Raw genomic sequence first — 19059 nt, 5'->3', positions numbered from 1 at the left:
TCTTCATAATATGCTTTAGCAGTAATTTTATGGCAAAAAATAAATAAATGAACCATCTTATTCAGGGCCCTAAGAAGTATATATTTTAAATGACAAATGAATACACCGGGGACAAATAAAATGCTGGCAAAAAGGCTTATAATTTGCATTCTGAATCTGCCTTTAGATTTATCTGCAAATACAGCTTTATAAGCATTTCATCATGCAATTATTGGAAGATTATTAAAAAAAATAAAGAATGATATATAAATAGTGGATTTTATATGCTTAAAATTGAGGCCCATGAGACTAGGCTGCCAGAGTTGTGTGGTTATTAGAACTAACACAAATAGTAGAAAAGAGTTTACAAACTTTGTTAGGAAGACTGACTGTGACTTTACAGGCCTCAAGAATAAAACACTTTGCTTGCTTTTTGCGTTTCCTTGTTTCTTTTCATTTCCCTATTTTTTGTGCCATTTTGCCTGATGAAAAATTCTGGGGTTCTCAACAGCTTGTACATCTTTTTGGGCTATTTTGATTGACCCAATCAAAGTATTACCATGATTATTAAACAGTTTCATGGATGGACATGACTGCTCTTATATTGGAAACCTTCAGAGATGTGTGGATTATTGATTTATTTATTCATTAGTTAGGTTTTGGTTTGGCTTCTCATTCAGGAGCACCAAGTAGTTTACATAGCATCCTTCCTCTCATTTTTCCTACAGAAACAATCCTGTAAGATGGATAGGAGTGAGAGAGCATACCTGGAAATAATGATCTTAACCTGGTTTCCAGAGTCTAATTAAAGATGTATTCTACAGGAGGCTCTCAAAGAGATTCTGCCAAACTGTAAAATGGCATTTTTTTCTGATGGATTAATTGATAGAGCAAAATTCAGAAATATAACACTTTAGAATTGCTAATCCATCAACTACTTCTAATCTGTCTAACATGTAAACTGCATCTGAATCACCACCATTTCTTCCTTTACCATTGTCTTATCTTCTTAAATGCAGAACAAGTTTAATCCTACAGCTCACAAAAATGTATGACTTTTAATAAAATTTGTTAGTCAGAAAAGCTACCCCCAGAGGCCTTCTTCTGATTTTTAACATTCAGAAAGTAAAAAATAGCTTTCTTTTCCACTTGAGGATTTGGAGTAGGGCAATTAGGTAGCTTATTGGTTTCTGGCGCTACGCTGACTCCATTATGTCTTCCTAGCTGCTGTCGCATGAGGCATGTGGGTGGTGGAATGGGGATCATTGTTTCTCAAATTAGAAATAAGATTTCTTAATGCAGTTTTACATTTTCCTCTCACCTAATATCTCCAGTAAACCAGGTCAAACCAACTGATGAAGATAGACAGGTAAATAAACTTGCTCACAAAATGGTCACAACCCTATTGCTAATTAAGTTTATCAAATTAAGCCATGACCTATATTTTACTTTTAGCTTTCCATTCTTTAACCATAGGAATAAATTAATTAATATCTTAAAACAATACTTCTTTGCAGCTGATGAAATGCATTGCAGTCAAGAAAAACTCACAACGTAACTTCAGAAGCCTAAGGGAACTCTGTTGCCATCTAGCTCCACATTTGGAAACTGTTATATAAGCCATAGTTATAGATGTAAATATCTAGTAAGCATTTCCTGCCAAAGAGTATATTGGAATTGACCCAGCTTAATAAGAAAGTTTTTAACTTCTGTATCCTTTCTACCATTCTTTCTCTGGTAAATTGAAACCCACAAGAAAAGATTGCAAAGGCCAAAACATATCTGAAGGTGTGATAGCTTTTCCAGTCATGCTACAAGGGAGAAAGATACTATTTTGAGTAACAAGAGGCCTGATCCCAGCCTCTCAATCTTCTGGAGGATTACAACAGGCTGTCATCATGTCACTTGAACAGACTGAAATGGATTTTCATCTCTTTGGTGTTTGCTATAGGAATTAGGGTACTATGGGGATTTGGGAGATAATTCCCTCTAAGCAACAAGAAACTGCCAAAATCATGTTCCAAAGGTGCTTATTCAGGAGACAACTGGACTTCCTTGTTTTTTTCTTTTGAAGATGTTTCACTTCTCATCCAAGAAGCTTCTTCAGCTGACAGGCTTCTTGTATGAGAAGTGAAAAGTCTTAAAAAGAAAAAAAAAACAAGAAATTCCAGTTGCCTCCTGAAAAAGCACCCTTTGGGAAAACCATGACCTGGATGAGATTCTACAGACTTTTGCAAAAATCATGGTGCCAGAATTCAGGTGTTGCAAATGGTGCCAGGGACTGCATATCTCATTTGGATTGCCCCTCCTATTCAATGAAAAAGCTCTGCTGAATCATAATGCAGGAAGGTCTGATAAGATGTCTGATGAGTTTCAATTTGGCGAGGAAAGGACAGTAGAAAGAAAAGTGCTACCATAATGCATTCATATCTCTAAATCAGTGTTTCTCAATCTTAACAAATTTAAGATGTGCGGACTTCGATTCCCAGAATTCCCCAGCTAGCAATTCTGGGAATTAAAGTCCACATAACTTAGAGTTGCCAAGGTTGAGAAACACTGGTGTAACTTATAAAACAGGGGTGTCCAATCTTGGCACCTTTTAAGCCTTGTGGACTTCAACTTCCAGAAATTCCCAGCCAGCAACTTTTTTGACAAAGGATCATCTGTTTTGTTTTTATCAGAAGTAAAAATGAATATTTCTGAATGAAAGAGATTCCTGGTTGTCTTATTTTTAAAGTAATTGGTTAATAGTGTTTAGATGTTTTTTGATTGCACTGTAACATAATGGGAATATAACTTTTCCAGGTATTAGTGAATCCACTGCTGAAAGGGATAATCCTTGATAATCCGATTATTTAATGGGAGAACTATTTGCTGTTTCAATAGAAGGAAATATATATTATGTTTGGGTTGAACTGTTGAGTTCTTGGGTTGGTCACATCTACAACCCCACTTTCCTTTGCACTGAGGATGTTACCTAGCTGGATAATAAAACATCTACAAGAAAGCAATCTAGTTCAGAGAGTACCAAGAAGTCCACTATTTCATAGGGTAGCATTCCCAGCTTATGTTTTACTGAACAAATTCAACACTAGCGCTAGCGTAATTTTTGTACTTGAGGCATTGAATGACCTAGAAACTGAATGGACTAGAAATGAAGCCCTGTGTTCTCCATGGACTGAAGAACCATCAGTTTTTCTGACTTTTTTCTATTGGAAAAGCAATTTCTTGACAGCAGGATTGCCCTTGAAGTGGGTACTTGCTTTCTCAGGATGGATGGAAGCAGTAAAATAGCAGAGGGATCCACTTATCTAAGAATAGCCCGTAGACAAGTTGAAACTAATTAGTAGCAATTAGAAGTAAAATAGCTTAAGGTGGCATGAAGAAAACATGCAAGTATACTAGCTTGTATTTTTGGTGGATCTTTCAATCTAAAACAAATGAGGAACAGTTACAGGAACTGGGCATGGCTACTCTAGCGAAGAGAAGGACCAGGGGAGACATGATAGCAGTGTTCCAATATTTAAGGGGCTGCCCAAGAGAGGAAGGGGTCAAGCTATTTTCCAAGGCACCTGAAGGCCAGACAAGGAATAATGGATGGAAACTGATCAAGAAGAGATTCAACCTAGAAATAAGGAGAAATTTTCTGAGAGTGAGAACAATCAACCAATGGAACCGCTTGCCTTCTGAAGTTGTTGGAGCTTCCTCACTGGAGGCTTTCAAGAGATTGGACTGTGATCTGTCAGAAATGGTGTAGGGCCTCCTGCTTGGGGGTTGGACTAGATGACCTCCAGGTTCTCTGTTAATGTTAAAAGTAATTTGGGTGGGGGGTTGGACTAGATGACCTCCAAGTTCTCTTCCAACTCTGTTATTCTGTTAAAAGTAAGCAGCATTTCCTATATGAGGGGTTGTCTGATATCCACCTACTGCCTTGGGCTTTGATCCTGATAAATTTCTAACCAATATAGTTATGGATGGGAAGGGGGGGGGGACTTACAATGGTAGCCAATGTCTGAAGTGGAGAGGAGAAATTAAACAATTGAAGCCTGAGCACATTTTAAGTTTCCTCACACACACATAACATCTCACAGATATAAAAAAAAAGGGGGGGTGCTTCAATCTTAAATTTTATTTCAATTTTAACTTCAAAAAGTTAAAAGTTAACTTTTAATTGCCCCGTGGATGCCTCCCCCACCCCCGCATGCTGGCAGGGGATGATGGGGCTACCGGGGTGAGGGAACCCGGTCAGGGAATGCTAATACAATCTACTGTTACTGAATAGTGTTAAATTCCTGTATGTGTGTGTGTGCATTCTTGCATTTTGTGAATGCGGTTTGGCAGCAAGAGAGATGAGCCGGAAAGATGGGGAAACCTCGAGAGTTTTCAACTGCTTTTGGAGCACGTTTAGCAACTGCTGTGTAGCTCCACACTCCCCCCCCCACCCTGCGGATGTTTTACCGATGTATAGTTAATTGAGGCTGGAACCGCCATCTCGGATGTGCTACCGGAATGGTTGGAATTGTAGCCAGGAGACTTTTCCGGCGCCGAATAGGTTTGCCTTTGGAAACCTGGCAAGCCACGTTGCTCCTGTTCCAAGGCGATTTCCACTCCGCTCCAGATCCGGAACCCCCTTCCCGTCCTTCCAGCCAGCAAGGGGACAGCGGGATAACGAAGGGGGGAGGGGGGGTCAGCTGAGAAAGGACCCGGACTCTTCCCGCCGCTTCCTTCCCACTCAACGCCGCCGCCTCGCGCGCGCACTTTTTCCCCCCCGCAGGTGCCCGAAGGACCGTGCAGCAGCGTGGGACAAAAAAGCTCCTCTCCGAAGACCCGCCGGGATGCCGCTGCCGAGCCGCGCTTGGTCCCAACGGGCAACTCCGCCTTTGGCTGCGCTGGTGGAACTCCTCCTCCTCCTCCTTCTCTGCCCGGGCCCGGGTGAGTCAGCCGAGCAGGCGTGGCGGGCAGACTGTGCGTGCTCGGGAAGGGGAGGGTGAGCGACTGGCGAAAAAGGAGGCGCTTAACGTAGGAGACACCCGCGCTCCCGTTGTTGAATAGAGGAGGAGTCTCCAACCTTGGCAACTTTAAGACTTGTGGACTTCAACTCCTAGAATTCCTCAGCCAGCAAGTTGGAGTCCCCTGGAATAGAGGCTGTTCCAGTGGTGAAATACAATTTTTTTTTTACTATTTACGTGGCTTGGTGGGTGTGGCAGTGGCAGGCATGCCCACCAAGCCACACCCACACAGGTGGGTGTGGGTGTGGCTTGGTGGGCATGGCAGGGAAGGATACTGCAAAATCCCCATTCCCTCCCCGCTCTGGGGCCAGCCCAGAGAACTACTTTGAACTTTTGAACTACTCAAAATTTCCGTTACTGGTTCTGCAGGAAATTTTGAGTAGTTTGGAGAACCGGCAAACACCACTTCTGGCTGGTCCCAGAGTGGGGTGGGAATGGAGATTTTGCAGTATCCTTCCCTGCTATGTCCACCAAGCCACGCCCACAGAACTGTTAGTAAAAAATTTGAATTTCACCACTGTGATAGAATATAGAGGTCAGTGAAAGAAGATAATGTGTGCCTTCCATACAGATCAGTGTTTCTCAAACTTGGTCATTTAAGATATGCAGACTTCAATTCCCAGAATTCCCTATGCTGGCTGGGGAATTCTGGGAGTTGAAATCCATACATCTTAACGTGGCCAAGTTTTGAAAACACTGGTCTGGAGCCTCTCGGCTCTGTCCTGCTGGATGATGGGGAGAGCATGCATAATGGAATTACAATTGAACAGCTCTTGAAGGCCCCAGATTTATGGACGTTGGTATTGAGTAATAAAAAAGGATTTTGCCTGGACTCATCAGCTCTTGTTTTTGCCTTTTTAAATACTTGTTTTCGGCTTTTTTACCTGGAGCCCAGGGATGAGCAACAAGGGCAACTTTATGACCTGTAGACTTCAGCATGGCTGGCTCAGGAATTCTGGGACTTGAAGTCCACAGGTCATAAAGTTGCCATTGTAGGCCACCTGCCCTACCCCAATGATTTAGGGAGAATTGCTTGTTTATAAAGAGGGCTCATGGTGGTTGATTCTTTACTCTTTCCTTTCTTTCTTAAGAAACAGTGCCGTTGTTTACTATTTTTTCAAGTTAATGCCAACATTTATGTGCATGTACAGCTCTAGAAATGCATTCCTTAGTAGTGTAACATATGGCATGAATCTAAACATGTTATTCTCAAATATGTCTATTGAAATAGACAAGTTTCTTTAAATATTAGTTATGTAGTTTTATTCATTGATGTTTGTTGGAAATGCACTTAAAACACCATAGTTTAAGTACTGGAGCATTATTTGTACTGAGCACAGAGAAGGAAAATTATTTGTGTTCATCATTCACATAATTTCCTGTCTAAAAAGTAACATTGCATAGGAAAAATGTGCATTATTTATACACTTAACTACTTAATTTTGCTTTTCTTCAGGTGTTTCAAAGGCAAATAAATTTAGGCTGATGCTTCAGAAAAGAGAAGGTAAGCCTGTCTTAAGATACATAGATTTTCTTACACGTTAGTTGGAAAAATAATTAAAAATAGAGAACTACATATTCAACCTGTCCAATTTCTTCCCTGTAATTTAAGAGACAGTGACTTGGGGAAAAAAAATCCCTGGCATGTATTTTCTGTAGAACTCTTCTGTTATTTTAGTTGACTCAAATTAAAAAGGAGTGTGTGTGTGTGTGGGGGAGAGAGAGAGAGAGAGAGAGAGGGAGGGAGGGAGGGAGAGAGGGAGAGAGAGAGAGAGAGAGAGAGAGAGAGAGAAGAAAAGAAAGAAAGAAAGAAAGAAAGAAAGAAAGAAAGAAAGAAAGAAAGAAAGAAAGAAGAAAGAAAAGAAAGAAAGAAAGAAAGAAAAAAAAAGTTGGGAAATCAGTAATGTCCATCCTGTTATTTTAGTTGAGTCAAATTAAGAGAGAGAGAGCCTTTCAGAATAAATGCAAAGCTACCCATGAATGACTGAGCTAACAAAAGACTATAGCAGCCTAAACTTTGCAGAATGGTGAGTATGGCTTTAGAACACTTTCAATGGTTTGCTTTCATATAAGCTATAGATCTGGTCTTGAGATGAGAGTAATGAACAATTATGAAGAATATTTGTGGCTCCGGGTTGGGATTTGGAATGTTAGTGTTCACTACTCATGTTTTTTTCCCCTTGAAAATGTTTCATGGCCAAACAAGGCAACATCATCAGTGCTGCATCTAGCAAATCAAGATGTAGATAAGAAAGAGCCAAGACAATAGCCAGGAACAACCTAAAATGAAATAATCCAGCACAGTAGATAGTCAGAAACAAACTCACAAACTATAACAATCCTGCGGAAGACATACGGACAATCTGCCATGCATAAAAAGCCAACAAATATCACTTCCTTGCATCAAAACATTGGCAATGTTATCTACTTTGATAATAAAACATTTGCAAAAAGAAACCCAAGCTTCATGAACACCAAGATCTGATGAGAGCTGTGAGCCTTAAACTGGGAGAAACTGAAATTCAGTCCTGCCCAAATAGAAAGTGCAGAAAGAAACTCATAACAACTCACCTTGATTTTGTTTGGGGTATAGGTCATTGTTGATTTATGACCATAATGGAATCTGTCTATTACAGTCATACCTTTTGATGGTCTTAAAATGGGTCACCCATGTGACCGATATGATTGTACAAACTTTTTTTGTGGTGGTTGTAAAATGAACACTGCATTTATAAGGCAAATTTTTCACTAAGGGCAGAAAATCTTGGTTTTTATCAAAAAGTCATAAAATGCAGTCACATGATCATGGGATGCTGGAAACAGCTTTAAATGTAAGGGGGTGGGCAGCTGTTGAAACTTTGGAATCAAGTTGTAAATACCCCTAACAAGGTCCCTTATGCTTTTAAATTATCACTAAGCAATTGCTGTAAGTCAAAGACTACCTGTAAGATGGGGCAAAGAGAATCTGTGACAAGCTTTCAAGACTCTGTTTCTGTAACAATACAGAAAGCACATGCTCACATTTGCGAACCGATAGGGAAGGTAAGTGAATCCCACCTCTGGATAGTGCACCAGTGCACTATCCCATCTCTGGATAGTGCACTAGTGAGGCCACACTTGGAATTCTTCAGCCAGTTCTAGTTACAATACCAGAAAAAAAAAAAAGCTGATGCCCTAAAGAGTGCAGAGAACAGTAACAAAGATGATAAGGAGTCTAGAGGCTAAATGTACAATAATCGATTGAGAGAAATAGGTACGTGTAGCCTAACAAACAGAAGGCGTAGGGGAGACATGATAGCTATCTTCCAATATTTGAAGGGCTGTCACAGGGAAGAGGTCAATTTATTTTCCATAGCACCTAAGGGAAAGATGCAAAGCAATGGATGGAAGCTCATCAAAGGGAGATTCAACCTGGAACTAAGGAGAAATTTCCTGACAGTGAAAACAGTTAGTTAATGCAACAGCTTGCCTCCCAAAGGCATCACTGGAGATTTTCAAGAAAGATTGGACAACCATTTGTCTGGGATTGTATAAGGATTCCAGGCTTGGGCAGAGGGTTGTACTACAAGACCCTTTCAGCCCTATGATTTTAGGCCATCATCACAGACCTCAGGTGAAAAAAAAGAGTACTTTAAGAATTTATTTTTTATTCAGGGACTGTGTTGTGCTGATAACATAGGATATTACTTTTTAATAGTGGCATTTTCTTCATCTCTTGTATTAAGTATTCACCTGAGTTGAATGTAGTCAACATATAGATTTGGTGTTTTTTGCTTCAGCCCCTGTTCTGATGAAGGAAGAGATGTCTGTTAAAGAAGATAAGGCCAAGGAATTCTTAAACAATCTGAAACGTCAGAAGCGCCAGCTTTGGGACAGAAGTCAGCCTGACGTACAGCAGTGGTACCAACACTTTCTCTATTTGGGTTTTGATGAAGCTGTAAGTGGCATAGTTGTTTTAACTTTCAATAATGTAGTTCAGTGATCTGAATTAGCACTGTGGAAATCGTGGTGGATTCAGGATAATAGCCTAATGTTTTATTTTCTTCTAAATAAGCTTCACATTTATATTATAGATATGGAAAGGAATTCAATTTAGTTTGAATCTTATAATTATATTCATTACAGTAGATATGGGAAACCTGCCTTCTTTATAAGCGAAATCATTCCCCTTGTTATACTGTAAATGAATTTGAGAAGGTGAATTCTTGATAATGAAGGTCACAGCAGGTCAAGCTTGATAACTGTTTCAGGCATCTACTTGAACTAATTTAATAGCAATAGCACAATATACCGCTTTACAGTGCTTTACAGTCCTCTCTCTAAGTGGTTTACAAAGTCAGCATACTTATTTCTCTCCTAGACACCACTCGTGGACCCGAATAGATATGATATGGATGTCTCTTGAGTTGAGGGGGTTGGTCTCGGAAGTGGAAATAGGGCCTAACCAGTGGGCAGACCATAACCCGCTAATGGTAACTTGGAAGATCCCACATTGTAGGAAGGGTAGATGGAGAATGAATATAAGTATTTTGAGAGATGAAGAATTTATGAGTAAATTTAAGAACGAGTTACAGAGGATACTTCAATATACAATACATGGGATACGGTTAAGGCAGTGATGAGGGGATGGTTAATCAAATACATGATTGATAAACGTAGGGCGGGTAAGAAACACCAAGACAACCTCTTGAATAAATTACAACAGGTGGAAGAAAGGATGCAAAATGGATTAACCCAGACAACAAGACGATCTTGTATTTATTTTGGATCAACCACTGGATAGAGGAAAGGGATTTCTGGCAACACCAGATTAAATTATTAGATCAAGAGGAATTAGCAAATAAAATAAAGTGGACTAAACAATTTTTTTTTGAAAGGGCGAACAAAACAGGAAGATGGTTGGCTTACCGGTTTAGGAAGGAGCAGGAACAACGGAGAATAGAAGGGCTGAAAGATGTAATTGGGAATCTTCATTGTACTAAGGAAGGCAAGAGAATGGTAGCCCAGGATTTTTTCACACAGCTTTATCAGAAAGGGGAGGAAAATATTTGTGAAATTCGGAAATATTTGGAAAAGACAGACTTGCCTAAAGTCTCAGAAACAATGAAGGATATTCTTAATGCGGAATTTACGATGAGGAAGTAGAAACAGTTATGAAAGCACAGGCGAATGGCAAAACCCCGGGTAGAGATGGCCTTCCAGTTGAACTATACAAAATAGTGTTTGACATTGTAGGGAAATACATGACGGATTTATTCAATGCGGTTATGAAAGAGGCTCAGGTTCCAGTATCTTGGACAGAGGCTTATATTTCTATTATTCCAAAAGAAGGAACTGACCTATCTCTTATTAAGAATTATAGACCTATATCATTACTAAATTCCGATTATAAGATATTTGCGGGGGTCCTTGCAGCCAGACTTAGATGTTTCCTTAACCAATTCATTCATTCAGACCAAAACGGCTTCCTTCCTAATAGATACTTACGAGATAATCTTAGAATTATCATGAATATATTAGAATTTTTCAAAAATCGCCCGGATAAACAATTAGCTTTAATTTTTGTTGACGCCCAAAAGGCGTTTGACAGAATCAGTTGGGAATTTATGATTTCTCAATTGGAATATATGGAGTTTGGTGGGAATTTTATTCGGGCAATTTGAGCTATCTACCAGGAGCAGACTGCAAGAGTATTCATAGATGGAGAGGAAACAGAGAGGATCCAAATTTGTAGAGATACAAGACAGGGATGTCCCCTTTCCCCATTGTTATTTGTATTGACTTTAGAGCCCCTGCTTAGAGAAGTGAGAGGAAATATGGAAATAAGAGGAATGAAGATTAGGCAGGAGGAAGTTAAAGTCCAGGCTTATGCAGACGATCTTGTATTTATTTTGGATCAACCACTGGACTCGGGCCTGAAATTATTACGCTTGATTAGAGAGTATGGGAAGGTAGCGGGATTACTGATGAATGAAGAAAAAACTAAAATCCTAGCGAAGAATATGACTCAGATGCAAAGGCAACAGCTGGAGCAGTTAATGGGTTTAAGAATGACAAATAAAGTTAAGTATCTGGGTATATGGTTGACTGCCAGATGCTCCTCCATAAAGGAGGATAACTATCTTCCTCTTTACAACCAGATGCTCAGAGATCTAGAAAGAAGGAAAAATCTCCAGCTATCAATTTTGGGAAGGGTGGCAACCATTAAGATGTGCCTGTTACCCAAATGGCTATTTCTATTCCAAACAGCCCCGGTAAGGTTGAATAAAGAGTTTTTTACAAATTTGGATAGGAGTATATCCAAGTTTACCTGGCAGGGAAAGAAGCCACAGATTAGATTTAAAATGTTACAAGAACCCAAAAACAGAGGAGGACTTGGACTCCCAAATTGGAAGCTCTATCACCAAGCAGCGAACTTGATTTGGGTGAAAGAATGGATGATCCTACAAAAGAGACGACTTTTGACATTTGAGGGAGCCGGTCTTCAACATGGCTGGCACTATTTTCTATGGCCGGGAGCATCCGGCCGCCCCAGACACTTTGATGATCACTGTTTACATAGGACTCTTGGGTACACTTGGGAAAAGATTAGAAGAAAAGTATATTCAAAAGTTCCATGTTGGATTTCGGCGCAGGAAGCTCAGATCTATCCGACATTGTATAAAGTGGGGAAAACTTTGGTGTATGAAGTCTTTTTGGATGTTCAGGGTAATCCAAAGTCACGAGAATTATTAACTCTTCAAGGTAGACTAAGATAGACTGGTGGTCTTATTCCCAAGTGCACTCCAGGTATAAAAAAGATTTATATAAAGAAGGAATTTACCGTAGAAGACAAGAATTGGATAAGATCTTATTAGAAGGAGGGAAAGGGGTACTATCTAAATGTTACGCATATTTATTGTCTCTGCAGATAGGACAGGATGTAGTGAAGGATTGTATGATAGTGTGGGGGCGAAATTTTGGATATCCCCTTGACTTCCAGCAATGGGAACAGATTTGGTTGAAAAATATGAAATTAACCATGGCCTCTTCATACAAAGAAAACATATATAAAATGGACTACCGTTGGCATCTCCCCCTTGCGAGACTAGCTAAAATGTTTCCCGGGTCATCTTCCTGCTGTTGGAAATGCGGTTACAGTAATGGAACTTATTTTCATCAATGGTGGACCTGCCCGCAGGCGGTTATTATTGGAAAAAAATACGGCAATGGATTTTGGAAATTACACAGATCAATTTGGAATTAAGGCCCGAGATTTTCCTGTTGGGGGCAAAACCTTTGAATGTTAAATCAGGTATATGGTTCTTGTTGATTCACATTATTACTGCAGCAAGATTAGCGTATGTGCAGGAGTGGAAAAATCAATACTTACCGATGGATTTGAAAATAATATATAAAATTAATGAGTGTGCAGAATCAGATAGATCAACTAGCTTGATCAATGGTAAAAAAGATTCAGAATTTTATAACAGTTGGAATTTATGGTACGATTGGGTCCAGAAAAGGTGGGATACAATAGATATATGATGATGTATATATATGATGGCAAGTATGTATGTATAAAGGAATGACTTTATATTTATGGACAATGTACTCACATTACACCATGGTGGCAGGATTGTATATTTTATTTGTGTATTGGTGCATAGAATATATTAATAAAAAATATTTTTTTAAAAAAACAAAGTCAGCATATTGCATCCAACAATCTGGATCCTTATTTTACCGAACTCGGAAGGATGGAAGGCTGAGTCAGCCTTCCATCCTGAGCCTGGTAAGATTTGAACTGCCAAATTGAAGTCAGCTGGCAGTCAGCAGAAGGAACCTGCAGTACTGCACTCTTAACTGCTGCGCCACCATGGCTCTAACTTCTGACAAAGTTTTTCTGGGAAAAAGCAGTTATTTAATGACATGAAGAGCCATGGTGGCGCAGTGGTTATTTAAGAGTGCAGAACTGCAGGCTACTTCTGCTGATCACCAGCTGCCAGCAGTTTGGCAGATTGAATCTCACCAGGCTCAAGGTTGACTCAGCCTTCCATCTTTCCAAGGTAGGTAAAATGAGGACCCAGATTGTTGGGGGCAATATGCTCTCTGTAAACCGCTTAGAGAGGGCTGTAAAGCACTATGAAGCAGTATATAAGTCTAAGTGCTATTGCTATAGTGCTATGAATGCACAGAAAACATGGTTTTACTGAGGCATAAATGGGGCATGCAAATAAAACATATTTGTATCATGGATAAAGTATTTCATACTGCAAACAGAAACCTGGAAATATATATATTATGTCCTCCTCCATCCCTGTGGTCAAGAATTGTCCTAGAAATGGAATTCCAATACTTTTCAGCATGGGAAGTTAATGAATCAATTTTTCATGCAGGCATTTTACCTGTCAAATCAAACCACTTTAATTTCTGCATATAGATAGTGTGCATGTGTTATTTGAATCTAAGATATAGTTGTTTTTGGAAGGAAAAGGCAAAGGAGACATACAAAAAAACATGAATGAGAATATGGCTTTGGTACCAATTTGTTAGGAAGTCACATGCTAAATTGAGAATAGAAAGGAATAAGGAAAAGTACAGTGAAGTCTTATTGGATGAACTATTTATTATAAACTGAAGACACTGCAAATTGATGTTTATTTGAATGTACATCAGGCTGTTTCAATACTTCAGAATTTGAAAAACCATGTTCGAGCTCTTTAATTTTTGTTTATTTATACTAATACTAATATAATATATATATATATATATATATATATATATATATATATATATATATATATATATATATATTTATTATATATATAATATATATAATAAAATAATATAATATAATAAAATACTAATATATTTTCTTTATTTCTGAAGGTAAATACAGTAAAAGTTACTCCTAAAGAACACTGGAAAACTGATAGAGGCTGAATCCTAGATATAAATTCATTTTCCAATCAGCATGTTTTTTTAAAACAATACAATAAGTACTTAATGCAAAAGAAGTGAATGAGATACGGTAATCTTTCAATTATTCAGGGCCTTTTTTCCCCTTGACTCACTCTTTATGACATTTTCTCCATTGCAGGAATGTTTGGGAAGCAAAGCCTTTTTTGTTCTAAATATTTCTATAGAAAACAATTTCATTTGATAGGATTTTGAATGAGAATTGGTGGTACTTATTAAAATGAAGTCATGTATTACCCAGAAAAATGTTTGTCATAGTAATTAGAGCGCTGAGTTTTAATGGAGGAAAGACAGGTTCAAGTGTTCATTGGCCCCAGAGATCATTAGAAGATCCAACCTACTCACTGTAGGCCCCTGAAAACGGAAATGGGAGAGCGGGGGATACTAAACCCCACCCCTGGTGAAGAGCCCTGGTGGCGCAGCAGACTAAAGCACTATTAACATCAGCTGCCTGCAATTACTGCAAGTTCAAATGTCACCAGGTTCAAGGTTGACTCAGCCTTCCATCCTTTCTAAGGTAGGTAAAATGAGGACCCGGATTGTGGGGGCAATAAACTGACTTTGTATAAATATACAAAAGTATGAAGGCTATTGCTTAACGCATTGTAAGCCGCCCTGAGTCTCCGGAGAAGGGCGGCATATAAATCAAATAAACAAAAAACAAAAAAACACCCTTAATGCCTTGCACTGGGATTACACTTGAATTGGGATTCAAATATAGGTAGTCCTCAACTTACAACCACAATTGGGTCCAAAATTTCTTTTGCTAAGGAATAGAGTTAAGTGATTATTGTCCCATTTATGACTTTTTTTGCCCTGTTAAGTGAATCACTTCAGTTGTTAAAATTAGTCACATGGTTGTTAAGTGAATCTGGCTTCCCCATTGACTGCTTATCAGAAGTTTGGAAAAGGTGATCACATGACCCCGGGACACTGCAACCGTCATAAATACATGCCAGTTGCCACGCATCTGAATTTTGATCACATGACCATGGGGATGCTACAATGGTCTTAAGTCACTTTTTTGAGTGCCATTATAATTTCGAATGGTAACTAAATGAATGGTCCAAGACTACCTGTATAAATTTTTGGGTCATTTTCATGTCATTGCTATTTATATTAGCCACATTTGCTACTGTCAGGGCTGCTGTGAGTATAAAATGAGATGAGGCCTTGATAAAATAAAATATGTCAAATTTCCAGTAGTAATGTGTAAACAAGATATAGATAAACTGTGATCACACGATCACTTTATTGTTTCTGTCATTCAAGCAGAGAAACAAGCTAGTTAACTATAGTTTCACCTGATAAATGTTGGTGAACAACTAATCAAGCCAGGATGCTGTTGTATTTTAAGCTGGTATCAAAAATATTCACAAAATTGATCAGGTAATCCATAAAGCAGAGTAAAAAATAAACACTTTTTAAAATCCAAATGACTGTTATTATAATAATTTACACACCATCGTCATGAAAGGAAAATAATTTATTAAAAAATGTGCATAATATTCATCTGTAAAGTGCCAAAATACTATAATAATCAGTCATGTATGCAGAAAATATAGCTAAACACTGATAGCATAGCTTAAAATTTGAACCAGTAGTTTTACTTCATTAAATAGAATGGAATCAAGTTTCAAAGTTCAAGGTAAAATTTGATTCACATTTTCAGCAACTCTTTATAGGTAGTCCTCGACTTATGGCCAGCACTTAGTGACTGTTTGACGTTCTGATTGGCCTATCTGGAAGGCTAGTTACAACCCGGACTCAAAGTTTCAATGGTCATCCCCACTGTGTCACATGACCACACTCTAGTTGCTTAGCAACCAGACTGCCTTTATAGCTGTGTCCCATGGTCATATAACCACATTTCACAATGGTTTGCCAAAATATGGCATTTACTTCTGCTTTTCAGCAAAATTGTAAGGGAACCATTTGTTTGCTTAACAACCGTGGCATCTGCTTAATGAACTATTTTGATTCACTTAACAATTGCTGCAAAAAAAAGTTATAAAATCGTGACCAACCCACTTTATGGTCATCTTGAATTATGACTGTGATGGGCAGGCTCCATTATGGTCATGACTCAAGGACTACTTGTATTTTCCACCCGAAATGAATTATAAAAGCACACAAAGAAATGTACTAATATTTTTAAAGCACTTTAAGTAGTAATTCATGTTAAATATTAAGCAGAATTTGGCAACCTTATTGGGAATGTCTGTCTTTTCTTGACATAAACTATATACAGTTCTATTTTATTCTTCATAGAAAGAGTAGATGTTATATTAATGGATGATGATGATGATGATGATGATTATTATTATTATTATTATTTCTATGCCGCACACACTCCAAGGACTCTGGGTGGCTTACACCAAAGACAGTATACTAAATAGCATATTGCCCTCAACAATCTGGGTCCTCATTTTACCCATCTCGGAAGGATGGAAGGCTGAGTCAACCTTGAGCCGGTGAGATTTGATCCGCTGATCTGCTGAACTAGCAGTCAACTGAAGTAGCTGCAGTACTGCACTCTAACCACTGCGCCACCTTGGATCTGGGTGTTCCACTGACTGTCCTTTTACTTTATAGCAGAGGTGGGGAACTATGACTCCTTTATGACTTGTGGACTTCAACTCCCAGAATTCCCATGGCTGGCTCAGAAATTCTGGGGGTTGAAGTCCAGAAGTCATAAAGGGGCCATAGTTCCCCACCTCTGCTTTATAAGGTCATGATGATTCCAAAGTGAGGATATTGCCAAGGGTCTCCTCCATGAACTCAAAGAGGAGGCGGTAAAATCATGCTGGACGGAAAGTTGTAGATTTTATAGGTGGTCTATAAAAGTAGCAAAGGGCAGGTTTCTGAATTCTCTCATCATACACCAACTTAAAGATAGGAAACAGCTGAGCTGTTTCTGGAGATTAACGCTAGCCGCTTTTCCCTGATGAATGCTTTAGCCCTCTCAAATACCAATTGCTTGAAGCTCTGAGCAGAAAGCTTGTTATTATACATAATCTCTTTGTTTGCTTTTCTCTATTTGATTTGAATCCATTCTGAAGTTAAAGAAGCTAGAAAGTCAAAATACATTATTTTAAGTCAATAGTTTAAACGCTAAATCCATGTGATGGTAATTCCTATTTCTAGGAGCAAGAAGGCACTGAAATGTAAATATTTTACTGTATTTCCATAATAAACTTAGGTCTTTTAGGTACAGATTTGAGATTCATACAATATTTGAACAATAACTTTCAAAGTTTCAATGTCCTAATATATTCTACATTCTAATCAGCTATTTGATTTGGATACTTCACTTATTCCTGCACTGAGAAATAAATTGGACCTTGGAATTAATGGCTTCTTCTGGCTATATAGTTTAGTAGCAAAAATAATTAATTAACTTTTAAATTAGAAGATTATGTTCCATGGTGTATTACAGAAGATGGTATATAGTACTTATACCATTTTGGATGAGAATATCTGATCAATATTGAAAGAAAAATATATTTTAATGCTTCTCAAGCATAGCATTTTTATGAACATAAAATGCAAATCGATGGTCACTTTTTCCCTTTTTTCCCCACTTTTTTTTCTGCAGAAATTTGAAGATTATGTCTCCTACTGGTCAAACCTAGGCCGTGATGGCCATGAATATGATGGTGGCTATTATCATCACCATTACGATGAAGATGCTCCTATTGGCCCACGAAATCCAGACACCTTCAGACATGGAGCAAATGTCAATTATGATGATTATTATTAAGATTATTCTCTGTCTTAACTATTATTATTAACCCTTTCCTCTCTGTATTGACTATATTAATTCTTTCTTCTCTGTGTAAGGACACTAGAAAGATTTTTTAAAATTGATTTTAGTCTGGTTCTTAATTTTAGCTGATGGAATTGGGGAAAGAAACCAAGAAAAATTGGTCTTGCATATATTCCTTAACATATCTGCTTTAAAATTAAAGCTTTTTTATACAACATTTTAATTACCATAGTATTCTGGTGAAATACATTATGAAGATTACTGAGACTAATATGTCCATCTATTTTATATTAATGTACATCTTACAACGAATAAAAAAAAAAGAACAGTATCATACAGTAACATCCTATTACCCACCACAGGGCCATGATATCACCATACCAACTCTGCATTTTTCTGGATCCACTCCCATCTTAGCCCAATAATGGGGAAGAGTCAGGGTTCATGGCCTGAAGGTTCAAGGCTAAAAGGATAATGGCCCTCAGGATCCCAGGGGGTCAAAAATGGTAAGCTATTCTGTCTTGCTAGGGTTGAGTTGCAGTAAGGTCTTCCCCATCCAGAGCCTTCATGCATTGGGTCAGCACCCGAACATCATTACCTGTCCAGTCAGGGGTGGAGGTGTATAATTATCATTTGCATATTGATGAAACTACTGCCAACTGACCTTACCCACGGGCTTTATTTGATGTTAAATAGAAGTGATGAGAAACCAAGCCTTGAAGCACCTATTTAAGATAGACTTCTCTTCTCCAATTCTTTTACCAGTGTCAGGAAGGGAAAAACACTGCAAAACAGTGACTTCTACTTCCAACCTTCAAATCCAATCCAGAAGGATGCTCTGGTTGATGGTACTAAAAGACGCCAAGTGATCCAGATGGGCCAGGATGGATCCCCATCCCAAGTTTTTCAGAGATCAACAGATGTGACCAATGCCATGTCAGTACTGTAAAACTGACTGAAAAAAGTCTAGATAATATAATTCATCCAGGATTCTCCAATGCTAAACACCCACCACTATATCAACAATCTCTTCTGAGTCAGCCTTAGCAGAAGCAAGAAACAGACTTCTTGTCACGAAAAACCCCTCTTTATTTACCTCTTGTGAATTAATTCCATTCACCCACCGAAACGTCCAGGCAATAGTCCAGGCAAAGAGTTAATTGCAGTAACAGACCTTATCAGTTCCTTGCGATAATTGCAAGGCTTTGAGCTCCAAACCGAAAGGTTGCAAATTAAGTTCTGGCAAGCAGTCTTTCAGGCATGAAACACAATGAGCAAAATCTTCAGAAATACGAACTATTGTCTCCTATGACCACCACTCCCCTTTCCTTCTATTTATTC

The 19059-nt window shown here is 38.5% G+C and overlaps 1 protein-coding gene across 1 annotated transcript; it reads left to right on the top strand.

Moving 5' to 3' along the window:
- The first annotated feature begins 4785 nt into the window (after positions 1–4785).
- ECRG4 (ECRG4 augurin precursor) lies at positions 4786–17758 on the top strand. The gene is made up of 4 exons (XM_070943391.1): positions 4786–4911; positions 6445–6492; positions 8768–8925; positions 17548–17758. Exons 1-4 carry the CDS (start codon positions 4815–4817, stop codon positions 17710–17712), a joined length of 468 nt encoding a protein of 155 aa, XP_070799492.1. The 5' UTR covers positions 4786–4814; the 3' UTR covers positions 17713–17758.
- The last annotated feature ends 1301 nt before the right edge of the window (positions 17759–19059 follow it).

This window comes from Pituophis catenifer, unplaced genomic scaffold, assembly GCF_029215685.1.
Source record: "Pituophis catenifer annectens isolate HBS135680 unplaced genomic scaffold, rPitCat1.0.hap2 SCAF_4, whole genome shotgun sequence".
Classification (NCBI taxonomy): domain Eukaryota; kingdom Metazoa; phylum Chordata; class Lepidosauria; order Squamata; family Colubridae; genus Pituophis; species Pituophis catenifer.
Note: the sequence above shows the minus strand (reverse complement) of the source record. Positions and strands in the feature narration are given on the sequence as shown.